A 27,157-nucleotide genomic window follows, 5' to 3' on the forward strand; every position below is an offset into this window, starting at 1 on the left:
AGTGATATGTTGTACTGAAAACGATGATTAATAATATTGTTTTAATGGGTTTTAAAAAAAAACTGCGGACGCTCAACTGTTATACTTGCAACGTGTGTGTGTGTGTGTGTGTGTGTGTGTGTGTTTGCTGCTGCACAATAGGTGCATTTATTCCCTTAATCAGTGTCCGTAGCCAGGCTGGGTGTTTGAATAATCCCTTTACATAGGAAACGGTGTAAAAGGACACCAGGCTTCTCTGAGAGGCGGTGCGCGTCCTTGGCTGTGCTTGTGCACGGTTAAAACGCAACGCTTTGCACTTATGACCGTGTCCATTTGTTTCCAATGGACACGGAGACGCGGAGGGAACCCCCCTCTCTGCAAACAGACCCCACGCAGGCGCCAATCGTGGGGTAGGAGGAGGAGGAGGGGGTTTCCCGCTCCACCGTCCGCCGGGGACCGTATTTAGGGACGGCAGCCCGAGACGGAGACACTCTGCAGGCGAAGCGGCGACCGGGTCCCGGCCTCCCCCGGCCCCCGGTGACCGTCCTGGAGGTGGAGGGGCAGAGCAGTGGGTGAGCATCTGGGGCCATTTCCATGCAATTACTGTAAAGTTATTGTTGTATTATGGTCTGTTGCTGCTGCTCCCAGGCAACCATTAACTCTAAACACTGTCTGTGATTTTTCTCCCCCCCAATAACACGTTATAAATACTAGATATGAAACTTAAAACGTGCAAGAATGTGGCTTTTTTTTATCCCCAAGTGTTATTTTTGTCACTATTCTGCCGCTGACAATGTTAAATGTTTATTTTTTGTGCCACAGTTTCGAGCCGTCGTGAGAAAAACGTGTGTCAGCAAGAGCAAAATGTGAACAAATCACATTTGTTTCAGGTTCTGTCACCTGATTTCAAGTTATACTTGCATCCAGTGATCAACCTAACAGACTGTGACAAAATAATAACCATACAACGTTGTCTTACTTTTACTGAACCATAAATGTTGCATGCGCATCATCTCTGTGCATCCATGTGCAGGACAACATGAGGGGAATTCAAAGAGAGCTGGACAAGAGGAGACGTTCTCTGGAGGTAAAAGTGGAATCTGACTGTTTTGACCTTTCCGGCGGGTGTTTCGGGGGTCACGGGGCCTCCCGGGCTGCCGGTGGCGGCGTGGCAGTGCCTCGCTGCTGGCTGCGTGATTCGAACCCGTAGCCGACGGGGGCGCCGCCCGTCGCTGGCGACGGACGGGAAACGTCCACGGGCGACTTAGATTCCAAGACGGAGCGAGTGAAAGCTGTGACTGGCTGGGAGGCAGTGTAATGTTAGCTGATGCTCCTCTGCCAGCTGACGCTGCTCTGCTGCCTTAACGGTCACTTTGACAATATACTTGGCGCTAGAGAAAGAGGTTTGGAGTTAACGTGGTTCTTTATTCCAGTATCAGGCTAAAATATTGTGAATTGCAATCTTGGGTTTCTTTTGCCTGGAAATTCAGAAGGGGAATTAGCAAAGAGTTTGCAAAAAACAGCAAGATAAACGGGAAAAAATTCACAAGAAATTATCTAAAATACAGAGTAATGTGTAGAAGCAGGACAAGAAATCATTCAAAATGTACACCGTTTAAAAAAAAAACAAGGGGACACTAATATAACACAATCTAGATCCGAATGAATGAAATATTCTTATGAAATATTTTGTTACATAGTCGAATGTGCTGACAACAAAATCACACAAAAATGATCAATGGAAATCAAATGTATGAACCCATGGAGGTCTTGATTTGGAGTCACACTCAAAATGAAAGTGGAAAAACACACCAACTTAGATATAATGTGCTTAAAACAAGTCCAGTGTTGCTTCCTAAGTGGACACTTTGAATTCACACAATTTTGATTGACTTGAAGTTATATTGTGTTGTTTAAGTGTTCCCTTTATTTATTTTTTGAGCAGTATACTAAACAAGAAGTTCACTTCAGAGATAATTATCTCAAAATACAAAGACATCTGAAAGCTGAAAAAAATAAATTAGCAAACGCCAGAAAATCAGCAAAGCGTTTCATAAAACTCAGAAGAAAAAACCATCAACAATATTGAAAGTGAATATTTAAAAGGTCAGACCAGTGATGCTGCGCTGGACAAAAGACAAACCGAGAAGAAAACAACACTGCTGGAAAGGAAAAAGACAGGGTACCATCCTGAACAAGTCGACTCCCCTGAAGATAATTGCAAAAAAGATACTCAGAAGGCCATGTTTTTGGGGAAGGCCCTCACGGTGGCTGGTTGGGAGGCAGTGTCTTGTTAGCTGGTGGGTCGTGCGTGTTTGTGCGCCAGCTTACCTGCTGCTGCCCTCCAACCGGACACATCAGCAACGGTGTGCACGCCAGGGCTGACTTGCAAAGATAGATCCGTCCCACTGTGAGCAAATGCAACATTATCCGTATGTTGGGAGTGCTCAGTGGCATCAAGTGATATAGCAATAATGTAAAATTGCATTGAAACAGAAATACCAAAAACAAAGACTTTCTCTATTTATATTTTGTTACATGCTTGAAATATGATGAGACGTGGAAAAAAAAAACTAGTTTGGGACCCGAATCTTACAAGCAGTTACACTCTCATACCATAGGGTGTCGCTGTAGTGCATGATGTAGCCGCTCGATGCGCTTCAATAAATTAGAAATGAGATGGAATAAGCCTTTTTTCCTTTTATTTCTTCAGTTTATTTCTTTGTTGACATTGGTTTTAGTGGATCTAATAAGTGTACAGTATAATTAAGCCGAAACTATGGATTTCTTTTTATTCAATTTGAATTTTGAGTGCATTATTTGCTTTGAGAACGCTAGTAGAGAAGTACAGAGAAGGTCCGAGGGAGTTGCATTGCACTTTTGCTGACCTAGAAAAAGCATACGACAGGGTGCAGAGAGAGGAACTCTGGCATTGTATGAGGAAGCCTTGAGTAGCAGAGAAGTATGTAAGACAGGTGCAGGACATGTATGCTCGCAGTAAGACAGTTGTGAGGTGTGCTGTAGGGGTAACAGAGACGTTCAAGGTGGAGGTTGGGCTTCACCAGGGATCAGCTGTGAGCCTCTTCGTGTTTACAGTGGTGATGGACAGGCTGACAGATGAGGTTAGACAGGAATCTCCATGGATCATGATGTTTGCGGACGACGTTGTGATCTGTAGTGGGAGCAGGGAACAGGTTGAGGAACATTTAGAAAAGTGGAGGTATGCTCTGGAAAGGAGAGGAATGAAGGTTAGTCTTGCAGGACAGAATATATGTGTGTGGAGCAGAGGAACCCTGGTGCAATGGTGAGGCTACAGGGAGTGGAGATCAAGAAGTTGAAGGATTTCTTTGGGTCAACAGTCCAGAGTGTAGTAGAATATGTAAAAGAGGTAAAGACAAGGGTCAAAGCAGGTTGGAATGGGTGGAAAAAAGTGTCAAGGGTACAAAGAGATAAAAGACTGTCAGCCTGAATGAAAGGAAAGGTGGAGGAGACAGTGGTGAGATGCTCTACAAACATTGACAATGACCAAAAGACAGGAGACAGAGCTGGAGGTCGCAGAGATGAAGATGCTGAGGTTCTCTTTGGGAGTGACCAGGATGGATAGGATCAGGAATGAGTCCACCAGAGGGACGGCACATGCTAGATGTTTCTGAGAGAGGGTCAGAGAAGCCAGACTGAGATGGTTGGATCATGGACAGAGGAGGGAGAGTCAATACATTGGAAGACGGATGCTGGAATTGGAGGTAGGAAGATTTATGGATGTAGTAAGAGAGGATATGAAGTTAGTTGGTGTGAGAGAGGAGGATCCAGAGAATAGGGTTAGATGCAGAAGGTGGATTTGCTGTGGTGACCCCTGAAGGGAAAAGCCCAAAGGAAAAGAAGAATTTGTCACAGGGGTGCAGGACATGTATGACCGAGGGGAAGTGGCATGAACACTCCTCTGTTCATGTCCAAACCACGTTGAAGATCTGGCTAAAAGGTTGCTGAAGGTGGAGCTGCCAGGCAGGAGGTCTAGAGGAAGACCAAAGAGAAGATTTATGGATGGAGTGAGAGAAGATATGAAGTTAGTTGGTGTGAGAGAGGAGGATACAGAGGATAGGGTCAGATGGAGGAAGTGGATTCGCTGTGGCGACCCCACGACCCCAAGGGAAAAGCTTAAAGCAAAAGAAGTACTTTGGATAATTACCTTGCATGACTTCAGGAGATGTCTCCACAACACATTTTGGCCTGTTTTTCTCATGTTTTACAAGAGTTGTGGCAAAATATGCAAAAATTCTGTGAGCTGATTTTGATTCTAGACAAATTACCCCAAATCTCTTTGGCCAAAACAAGCACCTGACATTTTGACATGGACATTGTTACAACATGCTGCTGTGAAACAATACCTGCACCAAAATGTTGCTTCATCCAAATCTATTTTAATAAAAAGGTTTGGCAGAAACGGTACAAATCCAGCATTTTAGTGGCTAACTATCCATCAGTGGTCATCTATCCTCAACTCCAGGATGGTCCCTTCAACCTCGCGCTCACGCAGGCTCATTCCGCTCAGCCTCGCTTGAAATCTGTCGCCGTCGTGGAATTTAAAAAAATGGCTTGATTTAGAAAATCCCGCTTTTTACGAGCCGTTGTCCGGCCTCCCCCGCGGCAGGAAGCGGGCCAGTCCAGTTGACCCGAGGCTCCAAAAAGCCCAGGGAAGACCGTGAGCGTGTCCAGTTTCTGAGCAAAAAGCTCCGTCAGAGCTCCACGCGTTTCTTTAGGATAATTTCCCGCACCAGCGCCGTGGCCTCCTTGCGAACGCTCTCCATGGGCTCGTCGGCTCGCCAGTACCGGATCACCTTCCCCTCTGGGTTCACCAGAAACTTCCAGAAGTTCCACTTTGGAATTTTCTGCACAGAATCTAGAGATGGGAAGCGAAAGCGGTCAGTTTTCAGTTTCTAAACATTTCGTTATGCTTTTAAGTTCGAGCGGAAGCAGGGGAATAGGAACGTTCGTTCGCAAGAGAAACTAAATAAAAGCTGTCTTTCGAGGTTAACTTGATGGCAGACCTTTCTGATACCACCGAGGAGCTCCACTGAACGCCACAGGAGGTCAATCAGACTTTTTAATTCCTCTCCATTCAGCCGCCGGCAACCATAAAAACATATCTTTAACCTAAAAAAAACAAAACTGTGCAATATTTCATTTCACTGTGCAATATTTCATTTCATAACAGCTACACTACAATTTTTCCTTTTATCATACTATTGTGAACTCCTTACCTCACTTGTTACTAAGACACTTATAGTTTTATCACTTGTTTACTAAGACACGTTATAGTTTCACTGAGATAGTTTATAGTTTATTTTTATTTATAATTCTGCCTTTTTCTTTTTATTATTTATTACTGTTATATTTTCTGTAACTCTGGCACAACAATTTCCTTCGGGATTAATAAAGTTGTTCTTATCTTATCTTCACATAAACCTGGTTTGCCATAAAATGAAGTAGATGTTTCTTTGTTGTTCACATCAAATCCAAGACATTTAGAAGACCGACTTCACGATACCGACTTCTGTTTGGACCGTTTACCTTCCGGATTGTAACTATATCGTGATTGCTTTATTTTCTCTGGATCAGGAAGGAGAACTCCAACGGGACGGCGGGCGTTAGACGGTCAGGAGATAGAAGTGAGACTGATGAGAGGAGGTGAAGATCTGGGTAGAAGTTTGCTGAGGTTGGAGGAGGAAGAAGAGCAGAGAGAAGGTCCACGGATGGAGAGAAAGAGGACAGGAGTAGGAGGAGAAGATTAGATGGTCACAGTAAGGTGGAGGAGAACTGGTCCTGCAGAGAACAAACCCCTCACCTGTGAGGAACTTGAAGGCGGGTTCCGGTTCGGATCCCATGATCCTGATCTTGCTGAAGAAGGGGAAGGTGACGCCGTAGGTGGACTTGGCGAAGGCCTCGATGTCCCTGCTGGCCCCGGTCTCCGTGTCCCCGAACTGTCCGCAGGGGAAGGCCAGCACGTTGAAGTGCGAGGTGCCCAGCTCCCGGTGGAGCTCCTGCAGGGACCGGTAGTTCTCCTCCGTCTGCTCGCTGCGACTCGCCACGTTTACAACCAGCGACGCCTGCGGAGGAACACCGAGCGAAGAGTTAGTGCGCGTAGACGCGTAAAAACGTCGCGCTGCAAACACAACAGAACAAACAAACAAACAAACAAAGCAAAACAAAGCGATACCAGTGGAGGAGAAACCCTCCGGCCCACGCACGGAAACTCACTGATGATGTGGACCTACTTTTCCCCGGAACTTCTCCAGAGAGACCGTCCTCCCCTTGGCGTCCGCCACCTCGAAGGAGTAGAAGTCCTCCGGGCTCCGGGGTTTCAGGAGCAGCAGGAGGAGGCACCCGACGCACACCGCCGCGCACACAAGCACCGTCAGCTTCTTGGCTTTGGGGTTGGAGGACCTGCTGGGGTAGCCCCCTAAGGCCTCCATCTTGGAGGGGGGAAAGGACGAACCGAGCTCGGCCGCTGCGGGTCCGGAGGGGCGGGGAGAGGGGGATCCGACAAGTTAGCGCAAACATTACCGTTCCGTACCGGAAGTGTGCCCTTCAAAATAAAACGGCACATGAAGGTACTTCCGGTTGACCCTTCTGAGGCTGTTCTTGAATTTATGAGAGAGATGAGAACAACTTTATTTATCCCGAAGGACATTGTTGTGCCAGAGTTTCAAGCAAAAACATAACAGTAATAGGTAATAGTAGGAAGGAGGGAGAATAAGAAATACAGTAAAATTTAAATTGTCAAGGTTAAGGCTATCAAGTGTTTTAAGGCCTTATTAACTTGATGATGGCCTGTCGGGAGTTTCTCAACGTGATGATATACTAATATTATTATATTATCTATCCATCCATCTTCTCCTGCACGCAGGTGAATCCCAGCTGTTATCGCTTACAGACACACAACATTCGGGGGCATTTTTTCCATTTAACCTTCTGCATGTTTTGGGACTGTGGGGGGAAACCCACGCAGACACGGGGAGAACGTGCAAACCCACAAAGAAAGCTCCCCTTGATGGAAATTAGCTATGAGCTACAATCTGGTACAAACATCTCTGCCTCTGTGCTTAATGTAATTGTACACTGTCCTAATAAACTTATAAACAAACAAACAAACCAACCAACATTTGTGCTGTTAGGCTGAAGCGCTAACCACCATTATTTCTTGCTGCGGCAACTTCACTTGAAGATGTTTCAGCCCTCATCTGAGAGGCTTCTTCAGTTCTGCTGACCTGCAGAGAGTTTTTGAATATGATTATTATACTATATTATATCATATATATGGTAGGGCGGCACGGTGGCGCAGTGGTTGGCGCTTCGGCCTCACAGCACAGCATGTTTGCATGAACTCCATAACATGATATCAGTCAATCACTCTTTCTGACTTAAGTTACAAAATGTTTTAAACTGCTTGAAACCAACGATGCATGAAAAATAATTTGTCATTAGTGTTTTTTTTTTTTATTAATCATGCATTTTCATGTTGTTGTATAGTGTTGGCCGAAAACGTCAATGTACACATTGACTCGTTTTCAAGGATGGAAGGAAAATAAAAAAGGGATTAGAGTAGGACATCTCAAGAAAAAATTTTAACAAGGGTTTGTGAAAAGGACTGGATTGACAGAGATGGAAGAAGAAAAACAACCAAGAACTAATAAAGTCAGAGACAAATCTAAACTAAACCAACTTTGGGGACCCAGAAGATCCATTTTGCTCATTTTCAAGTACGTTCTTCATTAAGGAGACCCTCAAAAATCCAACAGTGAATAAAAAGAGCACAAAACCATTTGGCAGACCAAACCACAAATGCAGATTTGGAGCTACTTCATCACACACATTTGATACAACTTTAAATGCATGACGCAGATTAAGATGCGGAGGTTCCTCTTTGGGAGTGTGGAGGAACAGAGGAAAAAAAAAAAACCCTCTTCTTTTCTTCCAGGAACAAGAAGATGCACATTTGACCCCCTACAAGCGCTTCAGACGGCAGATCTTCCAGAGGAACGTCAGCGGCCGTCCGGCTGCTAGCACCCCCGTAGCCGCCGAGCTTCAGTGGCACTTCAGTTTTGAGTTGGACACCGTCCGCCAGAGACTGGAGCTGGATTCTCCTGTCAAACACCCACCTGCCCAGACCAAACCACCAGGAAACCAAGGTTTGAAAGCGTTTGAATGTACTGTCTCTTCCACCGGGGTTCCCAGTTGCAGACATTTGTTCAATAATTGCCAGTTTGGAATCCCCGGAATCACAAGCGCCCCCTAGCATGAGGCAGGAGAGCTGCGTGCCTCACTTAGCTGGTGTTTTACGATCGCTCAGCGCTAGAAACTGGTAAGGCACGCACGGTTCTTGACAAATTGAAAATGTAGTTCATGGAGAAAAACTGTTTAAACATTTTAATAGTGATATACAGAGAAATTGCGACATACAGAGAAACAGCAATACGGTCATTTCGCAATCTACATTGAGGCTCAACACTCTGGAGCCTCACAGCACGTCTCTTCTCACTATTTGAATAGTAAATGTGAATTAGCCAGCCATTTTGAATAAAAAAGACTGGTGACGTTAAATAAAAACCACCATTAAAGTGCAAATCACTGATAAATATAACCATTTTATGAGCTCTACAGTCATCATTTGACTGGCAGCCGATTATATTCAAAATCTCATTTAAGTTTTCTTTTGTGTGCTACAGCAAACTGTAGCACACAAAAAAGCACATTTAATGAAAAAAAAAAAGCTGAGGAGTCGCAAGAAGAATCCTTGGAATCACAAGCGCCCCCTAGTATGAGGCAGGAGAGCTGCGTGCCTCACTTAGTGACTCTTTGCTGGTCTTTTATGATCGCTCAGCGCTAGAAACTGGTAACGCACATACAGTTCTTGACAAATTGAAAATGTAGTTCATAGAGAAAAACTATTTTAACATTTTAATAGTGACATACAGAGAAACAGCAATACGGTCATTTCGCAATCTACATTGAGGCTCACCACTCTGCAGCCTCACCACACGTCTCTTCTTACTACTTGAATGGTAAATGTGAAGAGCCAGCCATTTTGAATAAAAAAGACTGGTGACGTTAAATGAAAACCACCATTATAGTGCAAATCACTGATAAACCATTTCATTCTTTTTTTTCATTTTACATTTTTTTCTTTCCAAGATTGGCAAGTGAGGCACGTTCTCTCCTGCCTCACCTGACTGCACGCTACTGCATAAAGCTATTATCGCAATAGAGCTATCATACTAGATGATTGTATTCTGTGCCTATTTGGTATCAGAGCTGTGCAGGCCCAGTCGCTCGCCCACCTTTTGAGTCTTCATGTAAACACTGCAGTTGCCAGCAACATTTTCTCCGAATTTGATTTCATTTTCTAAGATAAGAGACAGAATATTCTGCCGTAAAACACTGATCTTCACTCTATTGAGAGTGTAGTTTGTGTTACAGGGTGGGTATTAGATGGACGAGCGCCCCCCGGTGGCACACCAGAGAACTGCCCCATCACCAGAGGAGCCAGAGGACGGGCCGTCACTGCAAAGGCACCAAAACAGGTCTTTTCTGTGTCCTGATCTTCCAATAAAGAAACGATGCTTAAGCAGTGCCGGGCATTTTACACCTAGGCCTTCAGTGCTGCTCTGAATCAATCCAACCCCCAATAATTACTTTATGGCTATCAAAAAGAATCTTATTATTCGGCTCCAAGCACTCCCAGCAATACAATTTGCAATGTACCTCGGAGCCTGTGAGCCAGGGGTACCGGTTGTAGATCCTTTTCCTGGATGTGACAGGATTTCTAGCTTAGGAGTTGCTTAACGATGTCCAGCTTTCCTTCAAAACTCCATCTAGAAAATGGATTTAACAATATATTAGCAACTAAATCTGTTTCTTCTCCCCCAGCAGCCATTGTGGGTTGACAAAACCGATATTAAACAAACACAACTATATTTCTGTTCGCAGCTCGCTAGTGCGCTTCTCGCTAGTACACTAGTCCACTCACTGACTATTCAATCAGAGGATGTGAGTGCGCTGACATTGCTGTAGCCTGCTGGAAGGCTTTGGATGTCGCCAACTCAAAATCTGATTGGTTGAAGCAACAGCGTCATCGACACTTATATTTCTAGTGTTTGGCCTGCACAATCAGTTCTGCTGATTGTGCAGGCCTCCCTCCTCAGGCAGAGTTATTTGACTTGCCTGGCAACAGATGATGGCTGAAATGTGATTGGTTAAGTGCTACAATATGAAAATGCATGTCTGGAAGCGGCACAATCAGGGGAAAAGCAAAAGGAAGTGAACAGACAGAATATAATTAACATCTGTGATTCAGATATTTTTTGGGCTAGCAGAGAAGGCCTTGCAGGCCCTGACGGCCCACCACTGGTAGACCTAGAAAAAGCATACCACAGGGTGCAGAAAGAGGAACTCTGGTATTGTATTGAGTGGCAGAGAAGTATGTTAGACCGGTGCAGGACATGTATGCTCGCTGTGAGACAGTTGTGAGGTGTGCTGTCTGAGTAACAGAGAAGTTCAAGGTGGAGATGGGACTTCATCAAGGATCAGCTCTGAGCCCCTTCTTGTCTGCAGTGGTGATGGACAGGCTGACAGATGAGGTTAGACAGGAATCTCCATGGGCCATGATGTTTGCAGATGACATTGTGATCTGTAGAGAGTGCAGAGAGCATCTAGAGAGGTGGAGGTATGCTCTGGAAAGGAGAGGAAGGAAGGTTAGTCACAGCAAGACAGAATATATAGGAATGGAACAGTGAGGCTAAAGGGAGTGGAGATCAAGAAGGTGGAGGATTTCAGGTACTTTGGGTCAACAGTCCAGAGCAGAGGAGAGTGTGGGAAAGACGTGAAGAAATGGGTTCAAGCAAGTTGAAATGGGTGGAGAAAAGTGTCGGGGTACGAAGAGATAGAAGACGATCAGCCAGAATGAAAGGAAAGGTGGACAAGACAAAGAGTAACTTTGATAATTAAATGACAAATCCTCTTCACTTTCTGCAGGAATGGTTGTGGAAACCATCGCGAGAATGTGGCAGGACAGAAATTTCAGGTACCTCAACACAATCTGACTGGGACGATGTGGATGAAAATAGCGGGGAATAAAACAACCAATCGCCTCTATGATATACTGAAAACTGATAATACAACCATATTGTGTTTTTTTTTTTACAACTGCAGGAGCACAGGCCACTAACATATTATGAATTATTTACCAGATGACATGATATTTGGCCGGGATGCATGAGAAGATGCACATATATACTTTGTATTTGATGCATATTATATTTCAATTTACTCCCTGTTTCAACCTGCGACATTAATTTGTGTCGCAGCGGTAAACGGCGAGCTAATACATCACGTCTGCATGCATGTTTGGGTATCCTTTCGACATGATCTTGTTTCTCCAATCTGTCCTCAGGTCCTTGTGAATCTGGAAGTGTCTTCCAGCCCTTTGCCGTCCTCAGCAGAGCCGGAGGGGATCAGCAGGGGGAGCCAGAGGAGAAGCTGGCAGCTCCAGGGCTGCAGGACGACTACTGTAAGAGACAAAACCCTGTCTTCAAGTCGTCTTGACCAAACCAATCAGGTTTTGTCGGGTAAAAAAGAAGTCGCCAAGCTTGAATTCAGAATAATTCAGGAAATGCATGCGCTGAGTTGGACGAGGTGGAGGTCGAGGTCATCCGGAGCCGTCGAAACCCCGTCCACGGCGTCGCTTCCCCTTGAACGTTTTACCTGAGTTAGCGCTCGTCTCCCCTTTCAGACACTGATCCGATGGACTGCAGCCGTCAGGGTATCCTTGCTTTGGCTCTGGGCTCCTCGGTTTGCATCTGGAGCTCAGACGGCGGCGCTCTGCTGGGGCGCCTGGAGCCCCGGAGCTCCGGGCCGGGAGGACGGAGCGCTCACGCCGGTTCGGTCTTATCCGTCCGCTGGAACCCGGACGGCCGGGTTCTCTGCATCGGGACCAGGCGAGGGGAGGTTCTGGTAAACTGCACAGCTGAAGACCTGGGATACTTGTGTGTGATTAATAAATTCGCAAGCTCATGGTTTGCGGTGTCTGCTTTTGGCTCTTCAGTTGTGGGACGTCGAACAAAGGCAGACTGTGAGGTTTTTGTCGTCAGACCCGTCGGCGGTTCGAGCGCTGTCCTGGAAAAACCAGCTGCTCAGCAGGTACTGAGCTGACAGTTGCAGCAGTTTTGTATCGGGTGGAACGTGCGAATGATTATTTCTCACAAAAACGCAAGTAAAACGCACGCCTGCGCCTTCAGCAGAAGATCCGCAAGAATTTGTAGATACTGCACCACCATCAAAAGAGTTGTAGAGCTCTCACAAATATCCAAAAGTGTTTAGTGTACTGTCATACAGTCCATGGTGGGTTGATATCAGTTTTGTAAAGGGTCGAGCGAGGCTTGTTAAGGGTTAATACACTGCTCAAAAAAATAAAGGGAACACTTAAAAAACACATCCTAGATCTAAATGAATGAAATATTCTTATGAAATACTTTGCTCTTTACACAGTTGAATGTGCTGACAACAAAATCACACCAAAATGATCAATGGAAATCAATTGTATCAACCCATGGAGGTCCGGATTAGGAATCACACTCCAAATTAAAGTGTAAAAACAAACTCCAGGCTGATCCAACTTTGATGTAATGTCCTTAAAACAAGTCAAAATGAATCTGTGTTGCTTCCTGAGTGGACACTATGATTTCACACAAGTGTGACTGACTTGGAGTTACATTGTGTTGTTCAAGTGTTCCCTTTATTTTTTTGAGCGGTATATATTTGTAAATGCCATCGAATTTGGGGAAATGTACAGAATGGAACTCCCGCGAAAAGTGAAGATGCACTGAATATATATCAATAACATATTCTTCCCCTTTTTAACCAGCGGTTCTGCTTTGGGACGTATCGCTCACCATGACCCGCGGGCCGCAGACCCCCTGGTGGGTGTTGCTGTGCAAGAGCACGGCGTCTGCAGCCTGCAGTGGGCGCCGGGAGACGACTGGCTGGCCAGCGGCTCGATGGACGGCGTCCTGCGCATCTGGAGCGCCGACGCCATCGGCCTCAGCGGGTCCCGTCGGCCGGTCAGCGCCATGAAGCAGCCCAGCGCTGTGAAGGTCAAAAGACAAAGTCGGCTTTATCGTCACTTGCGCCACACGTATAAATAAATAGATAGATATGAATATCTATCTATTATTAAATTGTTATGGCCCTCACCCTTACCCTATGTCAAAAAAATAATAAAGTAAGAAAAAAATTAAATACAAAAAACTAAATGAGAAAAATGTAAATCCCCCCCCAAAATATGCAAAGAATATAATAAAAAAAAATTGAAATTCAAAAAACATGCAAAAAAAATAGTAAGAAAATTAAAAAAAAAAAAAATTCAATGAGAAATATTTACATACCAAAAAAAAAGCCAAAAAATAATAAAGTAAGAAAAAAATTAAATACAAAAAACATGCATTAAAACATGCAAAAAATAGTAAGTAAGAAAATTTTAAATAAAAAAAATTCAATGAGAAATATGTACATACTAAAAAAAAGCCAAAAAATAATAAAGTAAGAAAGAAATTAAATACAAAAAACATGCATTAAAATAGTAAGAAAATGTTAAATACAGAAATTCAATGAGAAAAATGTAAACATAATAAATACGCTAAAATATAATGAAGTGAGAAAAAATTTGAGTACAAACATTTTATGAAAAAAATGTGCATACCAAAAAAATACAAAAAAATAAAAAACATTGAATCCACAAATTCAATGAGAAACATGCAAATACAAAAACTATAGGCCAAAAAAATAATAACGCTCCAAAAACTTTAAATGCAAAAAACATGCAAAAAATAATGAAGTTAGAAAAAAAATAAATACAACAATTTAATGGAAAAATGTACATACCAAAAATGATAAATTAAAAAAAAGGTAACAAAAAGTGCAAAAATAGTAAAGTAAGAAACATCTTGAATACAAAAACATGCAAAGAATAAAGAAGAAAAAAAAAGAAAAAAGGTAACAAAATGTGCAAAAAATTAATAAAGTAAGAACATAATGAAATAAAAAAAACATGCAAAAAATAATAAAGTAAGAAAAAAGTAAATACAAAAATTCAATTAGAAAAATTTTAATAAAAAAATGCATAAATAATGAAGCAGGAAAAATGTAAAATACAAAAAACATGCAAAAATTAATAAAGAAAAAACAGAAATACAAAAGTTATATGTGGAAAATTTAAATACAAAACAATATATACAAAAAGAGACAGTGAAAAATGCAAAAAAAAAGAGTTAAAAAATATTGAGGGCCTGTGTTTAATATGTGTATGTTTGTGTGTGTGTGTGTGTGTGTGTGTGTGTGTCCAGGCCATGGGATGGTGTCCATGGCAGAGACAGATAATCGCTACAGGAGGAGGCTGGAAGGACGGACAGCTCCGAATCTGGGACGCACATTCTGCGACTTGCGTCACCGCCACCGACACGAACTCACAGGTGTTTACAAACTCTGTACATTAAAAAAAATATATCAATAACATTGCAAAACACGGAAAAAAATAACAAGAATGTGTGTGAAATGTGGAGATCTGTTCCCTTCGGTGGGCGGCGCAGAAGAAAGGCCTGGTGACCGGTCACGGCCTCCCGCATCATCACGCCGTCTGCTGGGACTGGGACTTCCCTCGGCTCCGCCCGGACCGCCGCCTCGCAGGTCAGGAGACGCTGACGACTCTTTAAAACACACAAAAATAAAAAAAACAGAGTTGCTCCATTGATATTTTGTAAAGTGTAATAATAAGAAAAGACATGTAGGATTTTATCAAACGTTTTGCAGCTTCTATTACAGCTGCGGCGGCGACAACTTTCCGCTCCACCCGTCAAAAGAACGTGTTTTTTTCACACTTTTTTCCGTTTTTGGTTTTGATGTGTGTGTCCTCACACACCCAGACAAGCAGAATGCGGTTCGCACAGTTTTCCACGCAACACCGCGAGCTGGTCCGCAGTCAACAGTCTAAAGCTGCTGGAACTTTCCGTGATGAGGATTCGTCTTTTCAAATAACGCCCGTCATTGCGTCATTTTAATTATTCAGTGCATTTAAAACCTGATCTGAACACGTAACATTATTTGCAAAATATCTCAATAACTGATGAGCATAAATACAGAAAGTCAACATTGAAGGGTCAAAGTTGAATGTTTGTTTTTTTTATCAGGTCATTCCCGTCGTGTTCTGTGTTTGGCGACGAGTCACGATTGCGCAAAGATCTTCTCTGCAGGGGCGGACGAGCGTCTCAACATCTGGAGGATGTGATTTCTTCTTCGTCGAGTTGGAGACGGCAACAGTAGGCCGGTGAAAATGAGAGTTTTCATTCAGTTCCCGAAGAGAAGAAGGTGTTGCTCCTGCGGGACGACGTTTGAGCACATCTAAACAAATACGTCAGAAAAATAAGATTATATATAATATATGATCTAAACTGAAATGCAACAAATAAATCAGAAAAATAAGATTATTATAATGTATAATCTAAACTGAAATGCAACAAATAAATCAGAAAAATAAGATTATTATAGTATATAATCTAAACTGAAATGCAACAAATAAATCTGAAAAATAAAATTATATATATATAAACACAAAGGTTTAATTGGTGGTCATCTTAACATACGCAGCATGTTACCAAAGAAAGCACAACTTGAAATCTTGCTATCAAACACAAATTTAGACTTTCTAGCCCTTTCTGAAAGCTGGTTATCTGCTTCAATTGAGAGTAACCTTGTCACTTTTCCTGGTTTTAAAATCTTTAGAAAAGACCGCCCCAAGAGAGGTGGTGGAATAGTGTTTTATATCAAAGACACATTTCAATGTGAAGAGATCACACTCCCAGATGGATGTATGGAATGTTTAGGTATAAAAATTGTTTTTGCAAACAAGATGCCCTTGAATATCGTTGTCATATACAAACCACCCAAAGAAAATGACAATGACTTCACCCAACTGAACCACATAATTAAAACTCTGGGAGACAAAGAATTAATCATAATTGGCGATTTCAATATTAACTGGCAAAGTAAACAGACCAGTTCAAAGCTCAAACAGACCTGCTCAAAGTCAGGCCTCACCCAACTCATTAACTCCCCAACCAGAATCTCCAAATTCTCCAACTCTACAATTGACCTAATATTCACAAATAAGCCCGAACGAATCACCAAAACCTACAATTTATTGACGGGCCTATCAGATCACAATCTCATCCTCTTAATCAGGAAAATCAACAACTCCAAAAATATCCCTCAGTCTCTCAGAAAAACCCCTTTCGTCCCCCCAAAAAATTTTCCACAACTAGACAACGATATTAAAGGAATTCCATGGGCTGAGATGATAATGGAAACGAACTGTGATGCACGCTGTGAAGCAATCATCGCTAACACAACTGATAAAATTAATAAACACTCCGTACTCCCGAAAGCCTGCAAGAGGCAGAAAACATTGCCATGGTTCAGCGACAACTTAAAGGTAATCATGAAAAAACGCGACCTGGCACTAAAACGATATATCAAAACGAAAAGACAATCGGACCACCTCCTTTTCAAATCACTCAGAAATAAAACGATCGCTGCCTTCACACTGGCCAAAGCAAACTATTTCCTAACGCTAATTCACGCAGCCAAAGGAAATAGTAAATTACTTTGGCAACAGATTGACAAACTATCGGGCAAACCAGCTAAAAGCTCAAAAAATCTACAGTTGAATATGGAAGGCGAACTCATCACAGACAGCATCGCAGTTGCCGAAGCTTTTAACAAACACTTCCTCAACATCTGTCCAATGGCGGACAGTGTTATCTCTGTCTCGGCCCCCCTTTTCCAAACACCACCCCTTGAGCTCTTACCGATAACACAGTTAGAGACCCGAAACTACATCACATCGCTCTCGAACTCCAGAGCCAAGGACATAATAACATCGATGCCGGCACGGTCAAACGTAACAAATTAGCACTTGTGCTCCGCCTAACGTCACTGATCAACAACTCCTTTGTCAACAACACCTTCCCTGAGGCGCTGAAAAAATCTGTGGTCACGCCGATTCATAAAGCGGGAAACGCTCAAGACGTCAATAACTACAGACCAATTAGCATCCTACCGGTTTTTTCCAAAGTAATAGAAAAAACAGTAGCGAAGCAACTAACAAACCATCTAGAGGCCAACCAACTACTTCACCCCATGCAATTCGGATTTAGACCCAAATACTCCGCCGAAACTGCATGCTGCCATCTAATAGAACTTATCAAAAAACATCTAGACGACGGCTTTAAGGTAGGCGCCATCTTTCTGGATCTCAGAAAAGCTTTTGATACCGTCAATCATAAAACTCTCATTGAATAATTGAAACGCTTCAACCTATCTAATAACACACGCGACTGGCTCGCCTCCTACCTAAACAACCGAACCCAAACCGTAAATATCAACGGAAGCAAATCCACATTTGGAAAATGCACCATGGGAGTGCCACGAGGTTCGACATTAGCTCCTATTTAGTATGTACATCAACGACCTCCCAAGCATCTGCCCAAATATCATGACACAAATGTATGCGGACGACACAGTCGTCCTGGCTCATGCGAAAAGCATAAGCGAAATCAACACCACCCTAAACAGCGCTCTAAGTAGAATCGCGGGTTGGTTCGAAACCAACCATTTAGCGCTCAACGTCAAAAAAACAATGGCGGTCTTGTTCTCAATCAGAGCACTACCACCCAACCACAATCTCACTCTTACGGTTAATAATGAGCCAATCCAAAACGTCACCGAAACAAAATACCTAGGCATTATCATTGACAACCACCTAAACTTTCGAAAAACAAGCCAACGCCCTGTCCCACAAACTGAAAAGGACAGTATACACCTTCAAACAGATAAGAGACTCTCTCTCCCTAGAGGCCGCCAAAACATTCTATAACGCCCTCATCATCTCCCGAATAACATACTGCAGCACTACCTGGGGTTTCGCCACTAGTAATGCGATTTTCAAAATTACAGCTGTGCACAAAAGAGCACTAAAAATTCTAGATAAAAAAAATCTCACACATCACCACTGTAGAATCCTCGAAAAACATAATCTTCTTGCCCTCCCGCACGTCTTCGAATTAGCAAACCTCACCCTAGTCCACAAAATCCTAAGCGGTGCAGCCCCCGGCCCCCTAGACAAATTCTTCGACGAATCCCACAACAACCTAAGAAGTGGCACCCAGGGAAACTGCTCCATTCCAAACAAAAAAACATCATTCGGTCAGAACTCGCTCTCTTTCGTCGGCCCAAAACTCTGGAACGATCTGCCCCTAGGAGTTAAAACTTTGAGTCTTCGGAGCTTCATTGAAGCCACCAAACAGCTCCTGCTAAGAAAACAAATATGCCAACACTAAGCCAGAACCGTCTCCGTCTCGAGCCAAACTGTCTAGCGACCTGCCCCGCCAGCCTCCTTGATGCTTCCGCCTTGCTTTTGCACATAATAAAAAAAAAAAAAAAAAAAAGAACGATATGAACCTCTTATCACGGCCCTAACCACAAGCAAGCGGTTTTAACTGGTTTTAACATGTTTTAACTTGTTTTCCGGTTTTAACCTGTTTTATACCTGTCTTCAACCTGTTTTAGCTACTTACTAATTGTTTTTATTCCCCACTGGAGTACATTTACTCCACCCACGGACAGCCGGGTGCAATATAGCAACTCTGCTAAGCCTGTCTGGTACATCCATCTTCTCATATCGCATTTTATGCTGAAATGTTTAATGGCACTGTACTGTCTGTCCTGAAATAAAATTCATTCATTCATTCATTCATATAATATATAATCTAAACTGAAATGGAACAAATAAATCAGAAAAATAAGATTATATATAATATATAATCTAAACTGAAATGCAAAAAATAAATCAGAAAGACAAGATTATATATAATATATAATCTAAACTGAAATGCAACAAATAAATCAGAAAAATAAGATTATTATAATGTATAATCTAAACTGAAATGCAACACATAAATTAGAAAAATAAGATTATATATAATATATAATCTAAACTGAAATGCAAAAAATAAAGCAGAAAAATAAGATTATATATAATATATAATCTAAACTGAAATGCAAAAAATAAAGCAGAAAAATAAGATTATATACAATATATAATCTAAACTGAAATGCAACAAATAAATCAGAAAAATAAGATCATACATAATATATATTATTATATACTATATTATAATATATGGAATAAGTAACTCGGGTCTTTGGGCAAAGGGTGAATTTCTTTAAAAAAATACAAATTTCAATAGGGTTATACTGTCTGTGATCTCAGTACCGTTCAATAAATGTTTATCGCCAAATTGTGTCTGAATTACTCACTGAAGAGTTGCGTGATTTTCCAAGTCAAACTTTTCTGCATCACCCTTGGAGAAAAGAATCACTTTTGACCTTTTGGGTTTGGAAACTTGATTCTATTTCATTAAAGGGGATAAATCATTTTATAGTTGATAAATATAAGAATAAGAATAAGAATAAGAATAAGAATAAGAACAACTGTATTTATCCTGAAGGACATTGTTGTGCCAGAGTTTCAAGTAAAACATAACAATTATTAATAAATAGTAGGAATAATAAATGAATATAAATATATTAGTAGGAAATATAAATATAAATAATATATATAAATAATTCAATAATATAAATAATAGTAGGAAATTGTATAAACAGTATAAAAAAAAGGGGGGAGAATAAGAACACTCATGATAGGATTATCAATCATTCAGGAAAGTTTGCCAATATTTGTGATATATCTTCCATATTTCACAGGATGTGTTACTATTTTATTATTTTTCTTGTCCTTTTCTACGGGTGCACGTCTGACGCCGGGGTCTGTCTTCGATGTTTCATCAGATGCGTGAGAAAGCTTCTCTCACGGAAACCCTGCTATGGTGGGTTTGGGTTCGAGACTTCCTTTGAGGGCAAGGAAGAAACTGACGAGGCAAAAATAAAAAAATGTTTTGACATTTTCTGTCAGCCGGGGTGAGTGATTTTGCATTTGTGTGAAGTAGGAAATAATATATAGAATCGCAGTTAAATTGCATTTTTCCTCCTCACACACAAGCAAACACATGTGGTCATTGTGCTAAGCTAACCAGTGATAGGATGACGTTGATTTTAATTTTTTGTTTCTTGTTATCGCTTGGATTTCATCAGATAAAATAGCAACATTTAACCAAGAATGAAATCTCACATGCACAACACATGCATGGAAGTCTTAAAAACATTTTAAGAAGACAAAAAAACAGCCAAGTCAAGCAGTTAGTTAGCAGTTAGCAGTTAATACAAACTCCGTTTCAAATATACTGCTCAAAAAAATTAAGGGAATACTTAAAGTAACTCCGAGTCAATCACACTTGACTTAAAATAAAATAAAATGAAAAATGAATAAAATAAAATAAAATAAAAAGAATAAAAAAATGAGTAACATGAAATAGAGAAATATATAAAAAAAAAAAAAAAAAGAATTAAAAAAAAATAATAATAAAAATAAATAAATAAATAATAAGGTAAAAAATGGATTAAAATTAAATCCAGCACGTCAGGTCTAAACATAATACGATGAACTGCCTGCTGTTTTTAGGAATAATAATCGCAACCATAATTAATAAATTATGGCTATAAACAAGATGTTACGAGCTTGGGACGGCAAAATAAAATAAAATATGGTAAAATGGACCGTCATTCTACATAATGACTTTCCCTCCTGATACATTAAAAAAAAGGTTAAATAAATATATTGCATCAGGGTAAAAAATTAGAAAAAATTGAGATTATCAACCTGTAATTAGGGGAATATATATATAAACATATATTGCTCAAAAAAATAAAGGGAACACTTAAACAACACAATGTAATCCACTTTTTCCAACTTTCATATTGAGTGTGACTGCAAATCCAGACCTCCGCGTGTTTATACATTTGATTTCTATATTTTAGTGTTCCTTTTGTTTTTTAGACCAGTGTTGCTCCAATGAACTGTTCCACAAGTTCAATAAACCAAAGCTCTTACTCAGAGTTTCACTTTGTGTCAGTCGTTCGTCACAATTTCACACTCTGCGTGACTCATGAGATGACAGGGGCAAAAATCAGCCCACCCGAATGCAACAAAACGCACAAAACGACTTACAATGAATAGATTTTACAACCCGAAGGTTGTTTTTTTGTTTTGTTTTTTTAAACAAACACAATGTGGTCATATGCATATGATCAACCATTGCTTAGGATCTGATAAACTAGATCAAATGTTGTCACGAAGACTCATCCGAGACCACTTCCTTCCAGCATATAAAGCCAGATCTGAGCGCTGGGTCGAGAGTCGAGGTTCAGATCCGTCACGTTCGCTTCCTACCAGGAGGAAATGTCGTCCCTGCTGAGGCTTAGCGTTCTCGTCTTTGGTGTGGTCTTCCTTTCTGTCAAGTCGGGTGAGTAACACGTAACTTTTTGCAGTAAATTTTCATTCAAAATTGCAAAATGAGACGCGTTCCCCCGTGCATTCAGGCCACGGTGCCGAAATTATCGACGGGAAGGAAGTCCAGCGCAACTCTTTGCCTTTCATGGCTCTGCTGGAGAACAAGAAACCCACCTGTGGAGGGACACTGATCGACCCCCGCTGGGTCCTGACGGCCGCACACTGCACCAAGTAAGTCCGCACAGAAAAATAATATCCATCATAATAAAATAATAATCCATTTTGGACAACCTTAATTCGAACAGCAGCTCTTCTATCCTTCAAATAGCTTTTCTAAAGCTCGGGAAAAGTCTGGATCAGTGGCCTGGTTGCAGAAATCAGTATCTAAAGCTATAACGTACCTTAATACCTCAATAACGTGCAAAGATGTGTTTTTTTTAAACTCATATCACTCATTCCATTGTGCTGTTCGCATCATAAGAATAAGAATAAGAATAAGAATAAGAATAAGAATAAGAATAAGAATAAGAATAAGAATAAGAATAAGAATAAGAATAAGAATAAGAATAAGAATAAGAATAAGAATAAGAATAAGAATAAGAAAAAGAATAAGATTCTAATTCTTATAAGAATAAGAACAACTTTATTTATCCCGAAGGAAATTGTTATGCCAGAGTAAAACATAACAATAATAAATAATAGTAGGAAATTTTAAAAACAGTAAAAAAAAAAAGGGGGGGGAGATAAGAAATACAAATAAAACTATAAAGTGTCAAAGTCAAAGGCTATAAAGTGTTTTAAGGTCTTTTAAGGTCATGTAGAGAACTGGGGAAATTCATGTTTTTATTTGTGTCCTGTAAATGCTCCGAGCCGGCAGCTCTCATTGCAAAATTTATTACATTGAATGAGAAAAATTGAAATACAAAAAAAAAAAAAAACATGCAAAAAAAATAAAAATAAAAGGAAAGAAAAAAATGTATTAACATTAAATAATGTATTTATTCATCAATTAATTAATTTAAATATGCATTTGTCGGAACCGCTCTGAGTTTTTGTTAAAAAAAAAAAGAATCTAAAGCAGCCACGCACACACTTAGGCTGAGTGGGCGAATCGTTTTAAATGGACAAAACAAACAAACACAACACTTTATAAAGAAGTGTCTTTTGACGACTAATTTACTCATTTGATTTGTGTCAAGTTGTGCGTGTGAATTTTCCCCCAAACCCCCGATCGTTTGGAGAAAATCATTCTCGGTACAAATTGTTTTTCTTTCATCAGACCTTCCAGATCTTATTTTGAAAAAAACGATAGTTTCCGCCTTCGCTTTTGTATTGTAATTGCCTGATATAAAGTGTAATCTTAGTATTCCGAATAAATACTGTGAACTCCATTTTCATGCATAAAACCGATCCCTGGTCCAAAAAAGGTTGGGGACGCTGCCGTATAGAACCCGTTGCTCTTATATCACTTGTGGATCTGCACGTCTTCTTCTGTTCCAGCATCAGCAAGGTGTTGCTCGGTGTCCATTCCATAAAAGCGAAAGAAAAGTCCCGACAGACCAGAAAGGTCAAGAAAGATTATCAACACCCGAGCTATAAGGGAACCAAGTACAGGAATGACCTCAGGTTACTCAAGGTGAGGCGTTTCATCCGACTTGTAAAAGTGTAAAAGCGTAAAACCTGAAAATGTAACGTCCGATGACGCCCGCAAAGACGGATTAACCTGCCTCTCCTTCGTTTTCACATCTCAGTTGGACAAATCGGTGAAGAAGAGCAAGTCCGTCAACTACCTCCCGTTGGCCAAAACCATCAACAAGCCCGCCGCAGGAAGCATCTGTCTGGTGGCCGGATGGGGAAAAACCAAATATGAGAACAAAGAAATGTCCGACGTCCTGATGGCCGTCAACGTGACCGTGATCGACAATAAAATATGCAACTCCAAGAAATACTACAACAAAAAACCCTTCATTATTGACAGTATGATCTGCGCAGGCTCCAGCGGGAAAAGTCACAACGACACCTGCAAAGTACGCACAATCGGAAGGTCGTTTTCGGCAAATGTTTCCGCCGCGCTGACGTTGTCTTCTTCCTCTCGCCAGGGGGATTCCGGCGGTCCGCTGTTGTGCAACAACGTGCTGGTCGGAGTCACTTCTTTTGGTGTAAGGTGCGGCGACAGGTTCAAGCCAGGGGTCTACAGTTTCCTCTCCGAGGAGCAACTTAAGTGGATCAGAACCACGATGAAGAAGTTTGAAACTGAATGATGTCATCCCATGTGTTTACCCAACAATTTTCTCCTTTTTTTTTTAGCTAAAATCTAGGACTGAAATGGTATAAATAAAGGAAGATTTAGAAACCCAACAGGTTCAGCTGGTAGACTGGTTTTTCTTTGGGAGAGATTCTCACAGAAAATGATCGTCTTCAATAAAGGACTTTTAAAAAAGTTTTGAAAGGGGAAAAAAAAAAACTGACAAAATTCCCATGAAGTCCAAAGAAAGAATGGATGATGTGAATTTTTCAAATTTCGAATATTTCCTGCAGCCTGAACGTTTTGCAGTTGAGACAAGGAGGAATAAAGTGCATGATATATGCGTATATATATATTTAATGTGTATATATAAATATAAATATAAATGAATATATGTATGTGAGTATATATGTACATACATACATATATATGTATATATACATATATATGTATATTTATATATATATACATACATATGTGTATATATACATGCATGCGTGTGTACATATCTATACATGCACACACACACACACACACACAAACATACATACATATATATGCACACCCTCCCTATGTATATATACATATAAATTTAAATACATGTATATCTATGTGTATATAGAAACATATATATGTGTGTGTATACACATATATATGTATATAAACACATACATATGTGTATATATACGTGCATGTATGTGTACATATTTATACATGCACACACACACACACACACACAAATACATACATACGTACATATGCACACCCTCCCTATGTATATATGCATATAAATATAAATAGATATATATCTATGTGTATATATAAACATAAATATGTGTGTATACACATATATGTGTATATAAACACATACATATGTGTATATATACGTGCATGCATGTGTACATATTTATACATGCACACACACACACACACAAATACATACATATGTACATATGCACACCCTCCCTATGTATATATAAACATATATATATCTATATATATATATATACATATGTGTATATATAAGTGGATGCGTGTGCACATATTTATACATGCACACACACACACACACACACACACACACACACACACACATACATACATATGCACACCCTCCCTTTGTATATATAAACATATATATATCTATATATAAACACATACATATGTGTGTATATAAGTGCATACGTGTGCACATATTTATACATGCACACACACACACACACACACACACACACACACACATACATACGTACATATGCACAGCCTCCCTGCAATGTTTCCTTTGCAGCCTTTTAATTCATGCATGTAAGATTATTTATATCACACATCTATTTTAAGCCCATTCGTGGTAACCCTGGGCAAAAACTAAACAGCTTTTCTCTGTCAAAAAAATGAATTTTCTAGATGCTTTAAAGTAAAATAGACACTTTGCGCTTGGTGTTTAACTGTTAAAATATACCAAAAATTTGGACAGTTAATTATAATTTTACAATGTTTTCAATTTTTTAATTTTTTTAATTTTATAATCATTCAGACACTCTTTTGTGCACACGGTCATCAGACTGTACAACAGCAGTCCGAACAGCACAAAACTCTGACTTGCATCATTTTTGTCATCGTATTTGTTTCTATTCTTCTGTTACTCTATTTATTTGTGAATGTCTTTAAATCGTCTCTCTATTTGTATTTGTAACCATATTTATTGATACTGTAAATACGGTAAATAAGTCCAATATGGCCATTTTTTTTTTGTCTCAAGACTATTTGCTATAAAGTGATGATGAACAACTGTCGCGTCAGAGAACAATACCCTCCAATTTAATTCAAAATCCTGTTTTCTTTGAAGGTGAAACCAAAAAAACCAAAGTAGCATGACTTGAGAAGTCAACCAGATGATTCACCACTTCCTCCACCCAAAGGCCACTTATGACTGCATGCAGAAATCCTGTGACGGGAGTAAGACTGCGTTATCGCCGCTGTTTTTAAACATCACGTATCTTTTTCAATTTTCACTTAGGAAAAGAGAAAAGGCGACAGAATGTCGTACAATTCCGACGTCTCCTTGTGCAAAACGAATCCCTTTTGTCTTGATGTCATTGTTGATGATTCAGAAAGCACTTCCTGTGTTCCAGCATCAAAAACGCGATGTTCTCAGCCCTTCGTGACAGAGGGGCTTCACACCTCACCTCCCTCACAGAAGACCACAGAAGACAAATTCACAGTGGGCGGGTCGACTCAACCAATTACAAGAAATGTGCAGGACGTCTGTATTTTCTCTAAGATGGCTCAAGCTGCTTTTACGAGAAGAATTATATACTGCGTTTCGGTGTACGAAGCATATTTGCGTCACAAGCCCTCTGAGGTTCACACTTAATACTAGATAAGAAGGAAAGAAGTAAGAAACATCAGTTGCACCCAGTCATTTTTTTTAAATAAATTCAGATACCAAGAACAGGCATTTTCATCTAGAAAGGCAAGTTATAGCTACAGTGAGTCAACCTTCTCCATCTAACCTCTGTATCCTCCTCTCTCACACCAACTAACTTCATATCTTCTTTCGCTACATCCATAAATCTTCTCTTTGGTCTTCCTCTAGACCTCCTGCCTGGCAGCTCCACCTTCAGCAACCTTTTAGCCAGATCTTCACCATGGTTTGGACATGAACAGAGGAGTGTTCATGTCACTTTGTCTCAGTCATACATGTCCTGCACCCCTGTGACAAATTCTTCTTTTCCTTTGGGCTTCTCCCTTCAGGGGTCGCCACAGCGAAACCACCTTTTCCATCTAACCCTATTCTGTTGATCCTCCTCTCTCACACCAACTACCTTCATTTCCTCTCTCACTACGTCCATAAATCTTCTCTTTGGTCTTCCTTTAGACCTCCAATTCCAGCATCCATCTACCAATATATTCACTATCCCTCCTCTGTACATGACGCAACCATCTCAGTCTGGCTTCTCTAACCTTCACTCAGAAACATCTAACATGTGCCGTCCCTCTGATGGACTCATTCCTGATCCTATCCATCCCGGTCACTCCTACAGAGAACCTCAGCATCTTCATCTCTGCAACCTGTCTCTGTCTCCTGTTTTTTGGTCATTGTCAGTGTTTGTAGAGCATCTCACCACTGTCTCGTCCACCTTTCCTTTAATTCTGGCAGATAGTCTTCTATCTTTTCGGGCCCCTGACACTTTTCTCCACTCATTTCAACCTGCTTGGACCCGTCTCTTCACCTCTTCTCCACACTCTCCTCTGCTCTGGACTGTTGACCCTAAGTACTTGAAATCCTCCAACTTCTTGATCTCCATTCCCTGTATCCTCACTGTTCCACCCAGCTTCTTCTCATTCACACACATATATTCTGTCTTGCTATGACTAACTTTCATTCCTCTCCTTTCCAGAGCATACCTCCACCTCTCTAGATG

The 27,157-nt window shown here is 40.8% G+C and overlaps 3 protein-coding genes across 6 annotated transcripts; 2 read left to right on the forward strand and 1 right to left on the reverse strand.

The window, feature by feature from the left end:
• Positions 1–2,670: 2,670 nt before the first annotated feature.
• gpx8 (glutathione peroxidase 8 (putative)) lies at positions 2,671–6,491 on the reverse strand. 4 transcript variants are annotated; one of them, XR_015107886.1, is made up of 4 exons: positions 6,252–6,491; positions 5,822–6,083; positions 4,166–4,876; positions 2,671–3,151 (listed from the first exon to the last, which is right to left on the reverse strand). XR_015107886.1 is itself a non-coding variant. In XM_086169955.1 (4 exons), the coding sequence occupies exons 1-3, from the start codon at positions 6,447–6,449 to the stop codon at positions 5,578–5,580; spliced, it is 570 nt and encodes a 189-aa protein (XP_086026081.1). In that variant the 5' UTR covers positions 6,450–6,491; the 3' UTR covers positions 4,741–4,876; positions 5,548–5,577. The 4 variants fall into 4 exon arrangements, 3 of the variants coding, with proteins under 3 accessions (XP_086026080.1, XP_086026081.1, XP_086026082.1); XM_086169955.1 differs by lacking the exon at positions 2,671–3,151 and adding an exon at positions 5,548–5,687 and having other exon boundaries at positions 4,741–4,876; XM_086169956.1 differs by lacking the exons at positions 2,671–3,151; positions 4,166–4,876 and adding exons at positions 5,054–5,130; positions 5,548–5,687.
• A 311-nt stretch (positions 6,492–6,802) lies between these two features.
• LOC147221260 (cell division cycle protein 20 homolog B-like) lies at positions 6,803–15,310 on the forward strand. Its single transcript, XM_086169200.1, has 11 exons — positions 6,803–6,809; positions 7,893–8,165; positions 9,454–9,557; positions 11,008–11,056; positions 11,426–11,542; positions 11,765–11,985; positions 12,077–12,171; positions 12,896–13,124; positions 14,373–14,498; positions 14,589–14,712; positions 15,213–15,310. The coding sequence occupies exons 1-11, from the start codon at positions 6,803–6,805 to the stop codon at positions 15,308–15,310; spliced, it is 1,443 nt and encodes a 480-aa protein (XP_086025326.1).
• Positions 15,311–21,349: 6,039 nt separating this feature from the next.
• LOC147221261 (granzyme A-like) lies at positions 21,350–23,931 on the forward strand. Its single transcript, XM_086169699.1, has 5 exons — positions 21,350–21,500; positions 21,577–21,718; positions 22,988–23,123; positions 23,239–23,514; positions 23,587–23,931. The coding sequence occupies exons 1-5, from the start codon at positions 21,437–21,439 to the stop codon at positions 23,746–23,748; spliced, it is 780 nt and encodes a 259-aa protein (XP_086025825.1). The 5' UTR covers positions 21,350–21,436; the 3' UTR covers positions 23,749–23,931.
• The last annotated feature ends 3,226 nt before the right edge of the window (positions 23,932–27,157 follow it).

The sequence above is a fragment of the Fistularia commersonii genome, chromosome 22 (assembly GCF_037954325.1).
Source record: "Fistularia commersonii isolate RoL2024-O1a breed Wild chromosome 22, RoL_Fcom_v1.0, whole genome shotgun sequence".
Classification (NCBI taxonomy): Eukaryota; Metazoa; Chordata; class Actinopteri; order Syngnathiformes; family Fistulariidae; genus Fistularia; species Fistularia commersonii.